The 17,260-nt window shown below is 43.7% G+C and overlaps 1 protein-coding gene across 1 annotated transcript in view; it reads right to left on the bottom strand.

Annotated features, from left to right (window-relative positions):
* LOC143298674 (uncharacterized) overlaps nucleotides 1–17,260 on the bottom strand; it is a 71,220-nt gene that overhangs the window by 12,449 nt on the left and 41,511 nt on the right. The window contains exons 22-27 of the mRNA XM_076611557.1: nucleotides 16,508–16,571; nucleotides 15,043–15,136; nucleotides 12,473–12,609; nucleotides 10,755–10,891; nucleotides 8,248–8,460; nucleotides 4,887–5,075 (exon numbers count right to left, since the gene is read on the bottom strand). Of these exons, the coding sequence (XP_076467672.1) occupies nucleotides 4,887–5,075; nucleotides 8,248–8,460; nucleotides 10,755–10,891; nucleotides 12,473–12,609; nucleotides 15,043–15,136; nucleotides 16,508–16,571 (834 nt within the window). The remainder of the gene's footprint in view (nucleotides 1–4,886; nucleotides 5,076–8,247; nucleotides 8,461–10,754; nucleotides 10,892–12,472; nucleotides 12,610–15,042; nucleotides 15,137–16,507; nucleotides 16,572–17,260) is intronic.

Below are 17,260 nucleotides of genomic sequence, written 5' to 3'. Positions count from 1 at the left end.
TGGCATTAACTGTCCGCACTGATGAGGCGTTTCAAAACTGTTTCATGGCAATGATCACACCAAAAAGCAATGTCACTGATGATAAACACATTGAAGAATAGGGATGATTTTTGAGAATAATAAACAGCGAGTGATAATGAAAAAAACAACAACAAAAAACCCCACCTAAATATAATTATTGTGGATCAAAATCATACATCAAATTTTAGTTCAAGCATGCTCAAATTAACATGCAGTGACCCATGCTGAAGTCAAAAGATAAATGCAAAAGACAAATAAAAATAACAACAACAAAGAAAATAAACATGACAGCCAACCAAACTTCTGACAATTTATCTAACCCTGGAAGCTTTCAAGGACTTGTCCAGTAGAATGACATACAGCTGAAGACAGTGAAGTCTTCCTAGTATCATCAGCATCGGTCATATTAACCCCTAGGCTGCCTATATGACGAGATAACTCATGGCAAGCATGTATGCTTCGCTGCCACAATGACGAGGTAACTCGTCATCGAAATATTCCGACTTTTCCCTGCTTTGCATTCAGTTCGCTGGTAGCTTTAGCTTGGGGAATCTTTCTAGATTCTATTCATAGCTAGAAATACCATCAACGTCATGAGGCAGTCGTTTATTTGAACGTTTTGGTTGGGTTACTGGCCGCAGTCTTTGCCTGGCTCCTCTCCTCGCTCGCTCAACAAAATGTCGGACTAATGCTGTGCTCAAGACATGCGATCGTGGCAAACTAAATTAACCAAGATTTCTTTCTTTAGCTGATGCTCAGAAAGAATTGAAGCGTCGAAAACAGTGATGAACGTTTATAGGACGATTTGATAGAAAATAAAGGGAGCAATCAAGAGAGTGGCCAAGATACGACGATCAGTGAGTGATGCCAGCTGAACAAACCTTTTTGTGAAAAAACCCTGGCAAATAGATTTCACTTAAATCTTATTTTCCTGGCAGCGAAAGGGTTAACCGAGTCCAATGTTGTGAAGTATTCCGGTACAAGGTATTGTTTAATCATGGATGCACTTTGTTGTCTCCTACGTTGGTAAGCATTTCGGTAATAAGACACTTTTTGATGAAGGCTGTGGGTTGGTCAATGAAGACTGTGAACTTAGGGGACTGATTCAACATCTCAAAGGACAACAGCTGGACCGTCATGTAAACTGCATGCCTGAATGCAAACAAGTATCAACAGTAATCAGACACAGAACAGACACAACAATAGTTTGCATGGAACCATGTGCAGCAACAGAATAGACAACCAATTCAAAAACAGAACGGTGAATTTTGCCTTGATAAACACAAAAGAGACAGCTCTGAAACAGCCAATGAAACCCAAGCAACATAACCGTATCAATATTTCTCATACTGTCCATTGACAATTCAATGCTTGCTATTAGTCAAGGTACTTACAAACATACCTACTTTACGCAGTTTCTCAAAAAATTCACAAACAGCACCTCCTATACATTCCAAACTTACATCAAAGTGTATATCTATATAAACAATAAAGTACAATAGCATTCAGTAACATTTACAGTATACTCACAGAATAGTCTGTTACTTTACATTTCTGCAAAAGAAAATTTACGCTATCCTGCATGGTTTTTGTTCTTACCCCATTTTCAATGTAACGAAACAAGCATTAAACAAACAAAAAAACAACAAAAAAACATGGCCCAATCAGTCTGGTCAACAAATAAACACAATACCGCTGTGTCTGGGCAAACAGACCCAGACCCATACATACACATCACAACCAGACCCAGATCCATACATACACATCACAACCAGACCCAGATCCATACATACACATCACAACCAGACCCAGATCCATACATACCACGAACAGACCCAGATCCATACATACCACATGACGTACAAGACAACAGGTATTTACTCTGGTTACAACAGAAAGACCATGTCACACAATGCAAGGAAGCGGTGTTGTTTACTCTGGTTACAACAGAAAGACCATGTCACACAATGCAAGGAAGCGGTGTGGTGTGGTATGTGTGCGTGTGCATGCATGTAGGTGTATGACTACAATGCAGTGCGATACAATACTACACTGAATGACACCCTCCCTGTGTGATCACAGACCTGGGCCCACACATCATCACCCTCACAGTGACCATGCACACATCATGTATCAAGGAAACAGCTCTCAAGTGCACAAGAGGACAAGCAACAGTGGGAGGACACGATAAAAGCTGTGACATCCATAGATTTGCCTGCGTCCAGATTCACAACGTGTTTTGTTTACAGTTTGCACAGTTCCCACACGAAGCTTTTCAAAAAAAAGAAAAAAAGAAAAAAGAAAAAAAAAAGAAAGAAAAAACAAACAAACAAACAAGAGAGCAAGATTAGTCGACAGCTTTGAAAAAAATCCAAAACTTTTCACCGATTTTTGTTTTTGTTTTGCCTGTGCTGTTTTTCCAGCACTTTTTTTAAGCAGTAGGAAAAGGCCCTTTCCACTTTCCCCATGGTTCAGGACTTTCCCATGGTTCAGGACTTTTCCAAGGTTTAGGACTTTCCATTTAGGAGTCTTTCCATGGTTTAGGACTTTCCATTTAAGAGTTTTTCCCATGGTTTAGGACTTTTCATTTAGGGTTTTCCCCAAGGTTACCAGGACCTGTGGGAACCATGTGAGTGCAGAACAGTGCCAAGGCAGCCTGTGGTCAGTGATACACCAGGTGTGTAGGGGTTACATCATCACACAGCACCACTCCACCACCCACCAATACACTTCCCCCGCAAATACAAAAGCAATGTCAAAAGAGTGCTACATGAACGTCTATTTCTGGTGGTGAGAAAAAACACACAGACACACACATTTATAATGCCACCACCTAGAAATACACTTCCCCAGAAAGACAAAATCGGTGTCAAAAGAGTGCTACATGCTGTGGAGTGATGGCCTAGAGGTAACGCGTCCGCCTAGGAAGCGAGAGAATCTGGTTCGAATCACGGCTCAGTCGCCGATATCCCCCCCCCCCTTCCACTAGACCTTGAGTAGTGGTCTGGATGCTAGTCATTTGGATGAGACGATAAACCGAGGTCCCGTGTGCAGCATGCACTCAGTGCACGTAAAAGAACCCACGGCAACAAAAGGGTTGTTCCTGGTAAAATTCTGTAGAAAAATCCACTTTGATAGGAAAAACAAATAAAACTGCACGCAGGGAAAAAAAAAAAAAAAGGGTGGCGCTGTAGTGTAGCGACGCGCTCTCCCTGTGGAGAGCAGCCCGAATTTCACACAGAGAAATCTGTTGTGATAAAAAGAAATAAAAATACAAATATCCATTTCTGGTGGTGAGAAAACACACACACACACACACACATTCATAATGCACTGTTTCATTGCCGAGGGTGAAGAGGAACACAAAAGAGATGTTTGAGATGTGAGAGCGGATGTGAACACAGATTTCACACACTGGAGACAGACACAGGACATAACGGTCACTCTCAGTCTACACCACCTCAGAAAGTTGGCCATTCTCCGAGATCTGAGACATTGTTAATGTTAAAAATATCTGATGAGTTAACATCGAGTCATAAACAGCAAGTGTCAGTTCAAGCACACAAAAGACACAATCGTCATTCACAAAACCGAAGTCAGCAACCCACAACAAAGTCCATGCAGAAGCAGAAGCAAACAACAAGGAACAGAAAAAAGATTTTAAAAAAGAAAAAAAAAAAGCAGCAATGCAGGACAGTGGTGAAGTGCCATCACATTCCCAGTAATGAAGTCCATGCAGAAGCAACAAACACAAGACAGATACCAAAAGAGAACCAAACCAGCAGCACGGCGCTACACCAGCACAAGCATCAGACCAAAGATGTAGATATTATAAAAGCAGCAAGATGTCGTGCTATAACAGCAGAAGCAACAAGCATCAGACCAAAGATGTATATATTATAAAAGAAGCAAGATGGTGTGCTATAACAGCAGAAGCAACAAGCATCAGACCAAAGATGTATATATTATAAAAGCAGCAAGATGTCGTGCTATAACAGCAGAAGCAACAAGCATCAGACCAAAGATGTATATATTATAAAAGAAGCAAGATGGTGTGCTATAACAGCAGAAGCAACAAGCATCAGACCAAAGATGTATATATTATAAAAGAAGCAAGATGTCGTGCTATAACAGAAGCAACAAGCATCAGACCAAAGATGTAGATATTATAAAAGAAGCAAGATGTCGTGCTATAACAGAAGCAACAAGCAACAGACCAAAGATGTATATATTATAAAAGAAGCAAGATGTCGTGCTATAACAGCAGAAGCAAGCATCAGACCAAAGATGTAGATATTATAAAAGAAGCAAGATGTCGTGCTATAACAGAAGCAACAAGCATCAGACCAAAGATGTAGATATTATAAAAGAAGCAAGATGTCGTGCTATAACAGCAGAAGCAACAAGCATCAGACCAAAGATGTATATATTATAAAAGAAGCAAGATGTCGTGCTATAACAGCAGAAGCAACAAGCATCAGACCAAAGATGTATATATTATAAAAGAAGCAAGATGTCGTGCTATAACAGCAGAAGCAACAAGCAACAGACCAAAGATGTAGATATTATAAAAGAAGCAAGATGTCGTGCTATAACAGCAGAAGCAACAAGCATCAGACCAAAGATGTACATAATTATAAAAGAAGCAAGATGTCGTGCTATAACAGCAGAAGCAACAAGCATCAGACCAAAGATGTAGATATTATAAAAGAAGCAAGATGTCGTGCTATAACAGCAGAAGCAACAAGCAACAGACCAAAGATGTATATATTATAAAAGAAGCAAGATGTCGTGCTATAACAGCAGAAGCAACAAGCATCAGACCAAAGATGTACACATAAGAGAAGCAAGGCGTGGTGCTATACCGGAATCACATTCTCATCAGTGCGGTGACGAGGCGTAGTGCGCACACGAGGAGAGCGCCGGGGAGAGCGTCGGGGAGTGCCGTGTTTTCGGGGCTTGCCCGCACAGGACTGAGGCTCAGAATGTTTTCGATGGCGCTCCGTAACTGGGGTAGGTGGACCTGGCTTCTGGTACACTGGCCCGTGCCGTGCCTTGATTGGCAAAACACACACACCTTACACACTCCGCTTCAGCCTTCTGTGCGGCAGACAGTCTGCAAACCAGTCACTGCCCACTGTGCAGCTCACCTCTCTCTCAGAGTGGCCACAACACCGTCAGACGACAAAGGAATCAATGAAAGTACATTCTTACCTACAGCCCCTTGCCATGTGTGGCAACAGCAGAGAACTGTCAGCCTGGTCTGTTTGGGACCAGTCTCTGAATGGTACCCCAGGTGTGCTTCAGGGTCTTCACTTCAATTCCACTGCACCAGCTGTTCTTTGGCCTTTCTCTCTTGTGTCTACATTCTGCTGTCCAGCGAAGGGCTGTCCGCTTGATGTCACCTTGCTTTCTTCACATGACCTGTCTACATTCTGCTGTCCAGCGAAGGGCTGTCCGCTTGATGTCACCTTGCTTTCTTCACATGACCTGTCTACATTCTGCTGTCCAGCGAAGGGCTGTCCGCTTGATGTCACCTTGCTTTCTTCACATGACCTGTCTACATTCTGCTGTCCAGCGAAGGGCTGTCCGCTTGATGTCACCTTGCTTTCTTCACATGACCTGTCTACATTCTGCTGTCCAGCGAAGGGCTGTCCGCTTGATGTCACCTTGCTTTCTTCACATGACCTGTCTAATTCATTTACATCACCTTCTCATGATGCTAGTCTCCATGTTCTCTTGATTGCACTGGGCGAGTAACTGTTGATTTGAGATGGTCATGGACCAGATGATTCTCAGGATTCTTCAGAGGCTTTTTCGTGTGGAAGGTTGACAACTTCGTTAGATCACTCTCAATCAAGGTGTAGCCTGCTATACACAACTTGCAGTCCCAAACCATATCGCGGCAATTGTCAAATTACAACTGCCATTTACTTTCTCATGCCTGACAAACAAAAATCAATATAAAACTGCCATTAACTCTATCAAACCAAAATAAACACAAACACACACAATCTATCTAAAAGTAAAAGTTGCCATTAACTCAACCCAGACAAACAAAAAAAGAAGAAGAAAAAACAAAAAAAGAGAAGTAAAACCTCCATTAACTCTTTCAAGCAAAAAAAAAGAAAAAAAAGAAAAAAAAAGAGAAGAAGTAAAACTGCCATTAACTCCATCAAGCCAGACACTCGCACACAAATCAATCAAACAATAACCAGAACGTGTCGAGTTCTGTTTGGATGTGTGACCATAGCAGCGAAGGAAGAGGCCCCTTCAATAAAAACACCAAACGGTCCCACTGAACGCGGGATCCAATGATCTGCTCACAAACCAACCAAGCACACACACACCAACAAGCTAGCCAGCACCAGCGCTAAGCTCTGGCACCCAGCAGAGCAGCAACCACAAACACAGCAAAAGAGTCTATGATTTCTACAGCAAAATTGTTCCGAGCCTTTCACAAATTATTGCCTCATTGTCTGCATGCATGTGGGTTGACTGCGTGTTTACATTGGTTGACTGAAGATGCAACCAACTCTCCTCTGTGTCCTTGTGCTGTCCTGCTTGGGATTATTGTAATTCCCTACTTGTCGGTTCACCCAGCTACCTCACTGCTAGGCTTTAGAAAGTACAGAACTATGCTGCTCGTCTTGTATTTCGTTCCTGTAAATATGATCATGTCTCTCCTCTCCTTCATGCTTTACACTGGCTCCCAGTACAAGAAAGAATTGTTTACAAAGTCGTCTCTCTTTGCTTCAAGTCCATTGAGGCTTCTGATCTTTCATCCTTACATACCCTCACACCAACTCCGCTCTTCTTCTGACACCCACATGCTTAGGATCCTCCCCGCTCAAACCAAAACGTATGGCCAACACAGTTTTTTTTTTATACCAAACCGCCCTTCTCTGGAATCAACTTCCTCATCACTCTCTGTCACTCATCTTCACTGCAATCTTTCAGATCCAGTCTCAAGACCCACCTTTTTCCCCCTCCTGAATAATTCTCAACAGCTCATCCCTTTCCAGTATGAACTAAAATGACTAGTAGTGAGTGAGTGAGTTTTGATCGTTTCAGAATTTGTTGGTTGTATTTTTGATTGTGTACTGTTTATGATTGTGTACTATGTCTTGCGTGTGCGTGTGCGTGTGTGGGGTGTTGAATGATTTTCAATAATGTTTGGTATCATGTACAATTTTTCCTTTTTGATATTTACATGTGTTCTGTTTGTAAATGCCTAGGCCTCTTTTCAAGATTAGGTGTAAATGCTCTTAATAATGATAATAATGTGGGTGTGTATGCGTGCACGAGCGTGACTGCGCACAGCTATTGAAGCAGCTCTGTTCACTTCAGTGTCCGCATGTGACTGTATCAACAGGAGAGACCCAGTCAAGCACCCAGAGCAAAGTCCAGAATCAAGCTTAAAGGCAAACACCACAGCCGGCCATGAAGGCAACAACACTGACAATGTAAGTAAAACAATCAGGACTTTTCACAGTTATCGTCACAGAAACATACAGGTGGTGCCTATATCATTCAGTGCTACCCATTCCCAAAACATGTGCCCCCCCCCCCCCTTCCAAACTCCCATCCCACCCACCTCTATAAAAAAACAAACAAAAAAACAACAACAACAAAACAAAGCCAAGCAAAACAAAACAAGAGAGGCAAGGCCTTCAAGACTCACTTGTGGTAAATTAAGTCCCCTAGCATTAATTACAGAGTAATTTCCCTTCTTTACTATCTGCACCAAAACGTTTGCAAAATAAATAAAAATTCCATGCTTAGCAAAAGGAGTTCCTGTTTGAACAAACAATGATAATAATGACTCCTCTTGTTGTTGTGTCAGAATAAGAGGTCAAAGTGCCAAGTTTAGAGAATACAAAAAATATAAATATAACAGTAAATGCAGTTTGCATATAATTAGGCTTCTTTTTTTAATTTTTTTTTGTGCCCATCCCAGAGGTGCAATATTGTTTTAAACAAGATGACTGGAAAGAACTGAATTTTTCCTATTTTGATGCCAAATTTGGTGTCAATTGACAAAGTATTTGCAGAGAAAATGTCAATGTTAAAGTTTACCACGGACACACAGACACACACACGGACACACACAGACAACCGAACACCGGGTTAAAACATAGACTCACTTTGTTTACACAAGTGAGTCAAAAAGGACACTTTCCCCACGAAGCAGGACAAGTCAAAAACAAACAAAAACAAACTCACAAGCTTCCTGTTCTGTGACTCCGAGACGCAGGCAAGTGCCGAGTTTTCATCATCCACCTCCATGGACTCTGGTTTCCGCTTTCTGGACACGGCTTCAGAGGCCTCAGCACCACTGGTGGTGGTGGTGGAGGAGGAGGAGGTGTGTTTCTGGTCTCTGTGGGGGTACCTGGCCTGCTGGACGGCGCCGTCATTGAACTGCCGGTCTCTCACAGTCTACACACCACACACCATCCGTTGTCTCGACACTCACTCACTTTGTATTGTATCAAAAAACAGTCTTTTCCCTCTCTTTTGACATACATATCATTGAAGGTATAAACACACAAACAAGGATAAATACTTAATGCCAACAAGGAATCTGCATAATAGTACAGAACTACTACCCATGTGCACATTCTCACGCTCAGCTTGCTCACACACAAACACAACTCTCACTGCACACACACAAACAACACTCACACACACACACAACACAAAGGCACTACTTTCTTTCCAGTAACATGATGAAAAAGACAATGCTAATAACCCATGCACACACACTCACCTTCAACTCACGCACACACAAACAACACTCACTCACACACACTCACAACACAGACACTACTTGCTTTCCAATAACATGATGAAAAAGACAATGCTGATAACCAATGCACACACACTCACTTCCAACTCACGCACACACAAACAACACTCACTCACACACACAACACAAAGGCACTACTTTCTTTCCAATAACATGATGAAAAAGACAATGCTAATAACCCATGAACACACACTCACTTCCAACTCACGCACACACAAACAACACTCACTCACACACACACACAACACAAAGATACTACTAATTTTGCTTTCCAGTAACATGATGAAAAAGACAATGCTGATAACCCATGCACACACACTCACCTTCAACACACGCACACACAAACAACACTCACTCACACACACAACACAAAGATACTACTTTCTTTCCAATAACATGACGAAAAAGACAATGCTGATAACCCATGCACACACACACTCCCTTCCAACACACGCACACACAAACAACACTCACCCAGTCCCACACAACACACAGACATGACTGATTTTGCCTCCCAGTGCCCTGACGACAAAGCCAACGCAGACACAACACACAGACATGACTGATTTTGCCTCCCAGTGCCCTGACGACAAAGCCAACGCAGACACAACACACAGACATGACTGATTTTGCCTCCCAGTGACCTGACGACAAAGCCAACGCAGACACAACACACAGACATGACTGATTTTGCCTCCCAGTGCCCTGACGACAAAGCCAACGCAGACACAACACACAGACATGACTGATTTTGCCTCCCAGTGCCCTGACGGCAAAGACAGCGCAGACACAACACACAGACATGACTGATTTTGCCTCCCAGTGCCCTGACGACAAAGACAACGCAGACACAACACACAGACATGACTGATTTTGCCTCCCAGTGCCCTGACGACAAAGCCAACGCAGACACAACACACAGACATGACTGATTTTGCCTCCCAGTGCCCTGACGACAAAGCCAACGCAGACACAACACACAGACATGACTGATTTTGCCTCCCAGTGCCCTGACGGCAAAGCCAACGCAGACACAACACACAGACATGACTGATTTTGCCTCCCAGTGACCTGACGACAAAGCCAACGCAGACACAACACACAGACATGACTGATTTTGCCTCCCAGTGCCCTGACGACAAAGACAACGCAGACACAACACACAGACATGACTGATTTTGCCTCCCAGTGCCCTGACGACAAAGCCAACGCAGACACAACACACAGACATGACTGATTTTGCCTCCCAGTGCCCTGACGACAAAGCCAACGCAGACACAACACACAGACATGACTGATTTTGCCTCCCAGTGCCCTGACGACAAAGCCAACGCAGACACAACACACAGACATGACTGATTTTGCCTCCCAGTGCCCTGACGACAAAGCCAACGCAGACACAACACACAGACATGACTGATTTTGCCTCCCAGTGCCCTGACGACAAAGACAACACAGACACAACACACAGACATGACTGATTTTGCCTCCCAGTGCCCTGACGACAAAGACAACGCAGACACAACACACAGACATGACTGATTTTGCCTCCCAGTGCCCTGACGACAAAGACAACACAGACACAACACACAGACATGACTGATTTTGCCTCCCAGTGCCCTGACGACAAAGCCAACGCAGACACAACACACAGACATGACTGATTTTGCCTCCCAGTGCCCTGACGACAAAGACAGCGCAGACACAACACACAGACATGACTGATTTTGCCTCCCAGTGCCCTGACGACAAAGCCAACGCAGACACAACACACAGACATGACTGATTTTGCCTCCCAGTGCCCTGACGGCAAAGCCAACGCAGACACAACACACAGACATGACTGATTTTGCCTCCCAGTGCCCTGACGACAAAGACAGCGCAGACAGAGGGCCACAGCCTGCAAGCTGACCCCGGTTCTGACCTGCGTTTCCACAGGGTAGGACGACTTCATGTGAGGGGGGCACAGGGTGTTGCGTCGCTGCAGCTCGTTTAACCTGCCCCACTCAAACTTGGGGCTCTCCGGCTCGTCCTCACAGGAAAACATCTTGCCTGCACCTGCTGCACGCAGGGAGGGGAGAGAAAGAGGATGATGATGATGATGATGATGATGATGATGATTCAATTCATAAAGCACCTGCTCCTTGTAAAACATGCTCAGTTATGCAGTGCAATGTAAAAACCCTGGTTTAAAACATGCTGTGTTATAAAAATGAAAATCAAAAACATGTTTAAAAAAACAACAAATAAGAACTAAAAAAAAAAGAAGAAAAAAAGGAGACTTTAAAACATGTGTATAAGCTCTAAAATAAAATAAAAAACCAAAAATCTTACAGGCCTATCCATGCACAGGCATCCAACTAAACACTTATTTCACGCAAAATCATCAGACCAAACACAACACTTATCATACATCACAGTACCTAAATAATGCACAGATCACTTCACAATTCTTTAATCCAACATCACATTAAAGATGACATGACATGCCTGCACAGCCATTTTCCAAAACAAAATCAATATTAATGATGTGACTCACATAATGTATGAAAATGCATGCAAATGCACATATGTACTACATGTGACACCTTAATCCAATATACTGTTGGATGTCGTGTCAGCATATGTCTGTACAGTTTTCAAGTGAAACGATCATGCTCTCTGTTGCTGAATGACACTGACTGAAGGTTTAATCAAAATTCAAAGCCTTCTCCTCACCCTAACGGGCAAAACATTTTCCCCCCAAGACTTTTCCAGTCCTGGAAATGGTTCATTTTCCCCAAGACTTGTGCAGCCCTGGAAATGGTTCATTTCCCCCAAGACTTGTGCAGCCCTGGAAATGGTTCATTTTCCCCAAGACTTGTGCAGCCCTGGAAATGGTTCATTTTCCCCAAGACTTGTGCAGCCCTGGAAATGGTTCATTTTCCCCAAGACTTTTCCAGTCCTGGAAATGGTTCATTTTCCTCAAGACTTGTGCAGCCCTGGAAATGGTTCATTTTCCCCCAAGACTTGTGCAGCCCTGGAAATGGTTCATTTTCCCCAAGACTTGTGCAGCCCTGGAAATGGTTCATTTTCCCCAAGACTTGTGCAGCCCTGGAAATGGTTCATTTTCCCCAAGACTTTTCCAGTCCTGGAAATGGTTCATTTTCCCCAAGACTTTTCCAGTCCTGGAAATGGTTCATTTTCCTCAAGACTTGTGCAGCCCTGGAACTGTTCATCTCATTCCCCCCGAAGACTTTTGCAGACTTCTGACTTTGTATGATATTCAGTCGTGTCTAACTATGATCATCAGGACAGCAGAGAAAGCAACTGCTTTCCGGACTGTCTGGGCTATAATTTGATTATAGTGGACAGTGTCTTGCCCAAGTTACATCCCCACTCTCTCAGCCAGGAGGGTATCGGCAATGGGATGGTTCCCAAAGGCCAACTAGCAACCAAGGGCGAGGCACCAAGAACCAGCGCAATCTTGCCTTCCAGTTTGAGAGTCATCGCCCTTCACAAAGGACTGAGCTGTAAGTGAATTTCCACAGCAGTGGAGAAACCATTGATCATACAGCTCTCACTTTGCTGTTGGTCCAGCTGTAAGCCATGACTGTACAAACCCTGAAACAAACAAACGAAGGAACAAACACAACTCCTTACTGGGCACAAAGACAACGGACTTGGCAGAGCCTGTGGAGTAGGTGGAGTATCGACCACTGGAGCGGCTGGTTCCTGTGGTGTCCAGGTCCCTCAGGGCCTGCATCTGTCTCTCTGCCGCCCCAGGGGTGGCTGGCAGCCTGTGACCCATCAACACATCTCTACATCTGTCTCTCTGCCGCCCCAGGGGTGGCTGGCAGCCTGTGACCCATCAACACATCTCTACATCTGTCTCTCTGCCGCCCCAGGGGTGGCTGGCAGCCTGTGACCCATCAACACATCTCTACATCTGTCTCTCTGCCGCCCCAGGGTGGCTGGCAGCCTGTCAGCAAAGACTGTATGGTGAGGAATGTGGCAGAATGATGAAGACGTTTATCTGCCCATATAGTGTCTGTCACAGTGTCAGGAGCTTGAGTCCTCGTCTCACCTTTCTCCCAATCAATCAAACTGAGTGTCTGTTCGTTCAGATGAGATGATAAACTGAGGTCCTTTGTGCAGCACGCACTAAGCGCACTGAAAAAGTACCCATGGCAACATAAAAGTGATGTTCTCTGGCGAAATTCTACAGAAGGAATCCACTTTGATAGGTGCACAGGTATGTCTCAAGGCCAGACTAGCACACTGGATTATGCAGCTTGTCAGACATCTGCCTAGCACATGTGGTGTAGCGAAAATGGATTTGTCCAATCGCAGTGACGCCTCCTTGACAAACAAGCTGTATGGCTGGTGTGTCACTGTTGTCAACGTGTACTGACGTGTGTGTATGTGAGAGGGAGGGTGGTGATTGGGTGTCTATACAGGTATGGTCAGCTGCACTGCAGTTTCTGTGGACCAGCCCTACAACAGCTGACTGCACTGTAAAAGCCATACTTCATACACAAAACAAACACATCACTATCGGCAACATGCTCAATCCCTCAAAAAATACTGGTGAACAATGCAAAGCTAAAAACATCAAGCTAAATGCACCAAGTGAAAATACAACTGATCCAGAAAAAAAAGAAGAAAAAAAAGAAACTGAACGTTCATCACAGGATAGAAATGTTGGTACTTGGTCCAAGGGAAGGAATCAGGTGTCGTGTATAAAACAATACTCGGGGTATGATATCAAATTGTGTCTGACTAAGACCATCAGAACAGCAGAGGAGGTAACTACTGTCCCGACTATCTGGGCTAAAATTTGATTACAGTGGAGAGTTTCTTGCCTAAGTTTCATCCCCACTCTCTCGGCCAAGAGGGTTTTAGAACGGTCAGCGTTGAGATGGTTCCCAAAGGCCAGCTAGCCCCCAAGGCTGAAGCACGAAGAACCAGTGCAGTTTTACCTCCTGGTTTGGGGGTCATGGTCTTTCACAAAAGACTAAGCTATGAGTGAATTCCCATTGCAGTGGAGAAACCATTGACCATACATGGTCATTCACAAAAGACTAAGCTATAAGTGAATCCCCATTGTAGTGGAGAAACCACTGACCATACATGGTCATTCACAAAAGACTAAGCTATGCGTAAATTCCCATTGCAGTAGAGAAACCACTGACCATACATGGCCCTTCACAAAAGACTAAGCTATGAGTGAATTCCCATTGCAGTGGAGAAACCACTGACCATACATGGTCCTTCACAAAAGACTAAGCTATAAGTGAATCCCCATTGCAGTGGAGAAACCACTGACCATACATGGTCCTTCACAAAAGACTAAGCTATAAGTGAATCCCCATTGCAGTGGAGAAACCACTGACCATACATGGTCCTTCACAAAAGACTAAGCTATGAGTCGAGAAACCACTGATCATACATGGTCCTTCACAAAAGACTAAGCTATAAGTGAATTCCCATTGCAGTGGAGAAACCACTGACCATACATGGCCCTTCACAAAAGACTAAGCTATAAGTGAATTCCCATTGTAGTGGAGAAACCACTGACCATACATGGCCCTTCACAAAAGACTAAGCTATAAGTGAATTCCCATTGCAGTGGAGAAACCACTGACCATACATGGTCCTTCACAAAAGACTAAGCTATAAGTGAATTCCCATTGTAGTGGAGAAACCATTGACCATACATGGCCCTTCACAAAAGACTAAGCTATGAGTCGAGAAACCACTGACCATACATGGTCATTCACAAAAGACTAAGCTATAAGTGAATCCCCATTGCAGTGGAGAAACCACTGACCATACATGGTCCTTCACAAAAGACTAAGCTATAAGTGAATCCCCATTGCAGTGGAGAAACCACTGACCATACATGGTCCTTCACAAAAGACTAAGCTATAAGTGAATTCCCATTGTAGTGGAGAAACCACTGACCATACATGGTCCTTCACAAAAGACTAAGCTATGGGTGAATTCCCATTGTAGTGGAGAAACCACTGACCATACATGGTCCTTCACAAAAGACTAAGCTATGAGTGAATCCCCATTGCAGTGGAGAAACCACTGACCACACTACTCGGACTTTGTCCAACTGAAAGCTTATGTCAATCTCTGGTATACGCCGTGTGCAGAAAGAACAAAAGTGTTAAATGTTATCTTTTTATCAGGGTAAGCGGGTTGAAAGAGGAAGCCCATCTTACGTGTTGGTGAAGGAACCATCCAGGTCCACCTGTCCTCGGGAGCGCAGGTCGTAGCGTGAGGTGTGTGGAGAGTCACTGGGACTGCTCTTCCTCTCTGAAAGGGGCAGCACCAATCACTAGTCAGGAAAATAGTGAAATGAAAATTGTACAGTATTTGTGTGTGTTGTGTGTTGTGTGTGTGTGTGTGTGTAATAGAATAGAATAGAATAGGTTTTTACTGTCATAAAACCTTAAAGTTTAAAAGACACAATGAAACATAAACATGAGCATATAAGAAGAGAAACATTCATGAACAAATTTCACCAATCCTGGCTGCACTTCTGTTAGAAGGATCAATTCACTAGGCTTTGCATTTGGACGACATATATCGATTAGCAATCTGTGTCTGAAGTATTTTACACAACTGTCTAAAAGGTGAATCTTATCTTCTAAACTGTTACAGGTATCAGAGTGAGTGAGTGAGTGAGAGTGAGAGTGAGAATGAGAGAGAGAAGAGAGAGAGAGAGAGAGAGAGAGAGAGAGAGAGAGTGTGTGTGTGTGTGTGTGAGTGAGAGTTTCATAAAAAGACAAAAACATGACTGATAATTGCTGGACGGGTCGATTCCCTGGTAAGAGTCTACAGATTAGCCTGCAGACAGCCCAGTCTTCAGAGTGTGATGTAGTGTGGTCTGTAGTAAACAGACAAGCAAGGTGAGTCACGTAATTCACTTCCTCACAGCATGTTAGTGGCACAAGGGTGACGTGGTGGCCAAGGAAGTGAGAGAATCCCAAGTGCTGAGGATCAAACCCCACACTCACCATTATACCCCCCCCTCCCCCCGCCCCTCTCCACCAGACCTCCAGTGGTTGCCTGGACGCTTATCAATAGGATGAGACCATCTGTGTGCAGCATGCACTTAGCACATGTTAAAAACTCATGACAACCAAAAAGGTTGTCTGTGAGAAAATTCTTGAGAAAAATCAACATTGCAGGCAGAAAAAAAAAGGTGGTGTCAGCTACGTAGTGTGTAGCAGTGAAGGTATTTCCTATCAAGCAATGCATGACATTGCTTGTGATTCTTGAATAAAATTGATTTTTATCCTTTATCTTATTTCCTTTGCAACTCATCAAACATTGACTTGCATACTTGCAAGAGAGGGAGAGAGAGAGAGAGGGAGAGAGAGAGAGGGAGAGAGAGAGAGAGGGTGAGAGAGAGGGGGGAGAGAGAGGGAGAGAGAACAGAATGGGGGAGGTGTGGTGGAGGGCAGAAAGACAGTGAGAAGGAGAGAACTGAAACTTGGCCAAGTCAAAATTCAACATCTCCGGCATTAACAACCTCAATTAATTTAAAAAAGAATCAAAAGGACATTGAAAGAAACCCCCCCCAAAAGAGAACTAAACCAAGATGAAAAGTAAACTAAAATGACTAAAAAAAACAACGAAAAAGACCCTCCACGCTCACAAAAGCCATGAAGAAAACCCTACCTGTGGATCTCTGCACCACTCTGTTATAGCCAGACTCCAGTTCCCTCAGGCGATCCGACATCTCCTGTACAACCATCTGTACACTTGAGGATTACCACACAGTCATAACGATACTCTGTACAACCATCTGTACACTTGAGGATTACCACACAGTCATAACGATACTCTGTACAACCATCTGTACACTTGAGGATTACCACACTGTCATAATGATACTCTGTACAACCATCTGTACACTTGAGGATTACCACACAGTCATAACGATACTCTGTACAACCATCTGTACACTTGAGGATTACCACACAGTCATAACGATACTCTGTACAACCATCTGTACACTTGAGGATTACCACACAGTCATAACGATACTCTGTACAACCATCTGTACACTTGAGGATTACCACATAGTCATAACGATACTCTGTACAACCATCTGTACACTTGAGGATTACCACACAGTCATAACGATACTCTGTACAACCATCTGTACACTTGAGGATTACCACACAGTCATAACGATACTCTGTACAACCATCTGTACACTTGAGGATTACCACACAGTCATAACGATACTCTGTACAACCATCTACACACTTGAGGATTACCACACAGTCATAACGATACTCTGTACAACCATCTGTACACTTGAGGATTACCACACAGACATAACGATACTCTGTACAACCATCTGTACACTTGAGGATTACCACACTGTCATAACGATACTCTGTACAACCATCTGTACACTTGAGG

This window comes from Babylonia areolata, chromosome 24 (genome assembly GCF_041734735.1).
Source record: "Babylonia areolata isolate BAREFJ2019XMU chromosome 24, ASM4173473v1, whole genome shotgun sequence".
Lineage (NCBI taxonomy): Eukaryota > Metazoa > Mollusca > Gastropoda > Neogastropoda > Buccinidae > Babylonia > Babylonia areolata.
This window is presented reverse-complemented; position numbering and strand designations above follow the sequence as displayed.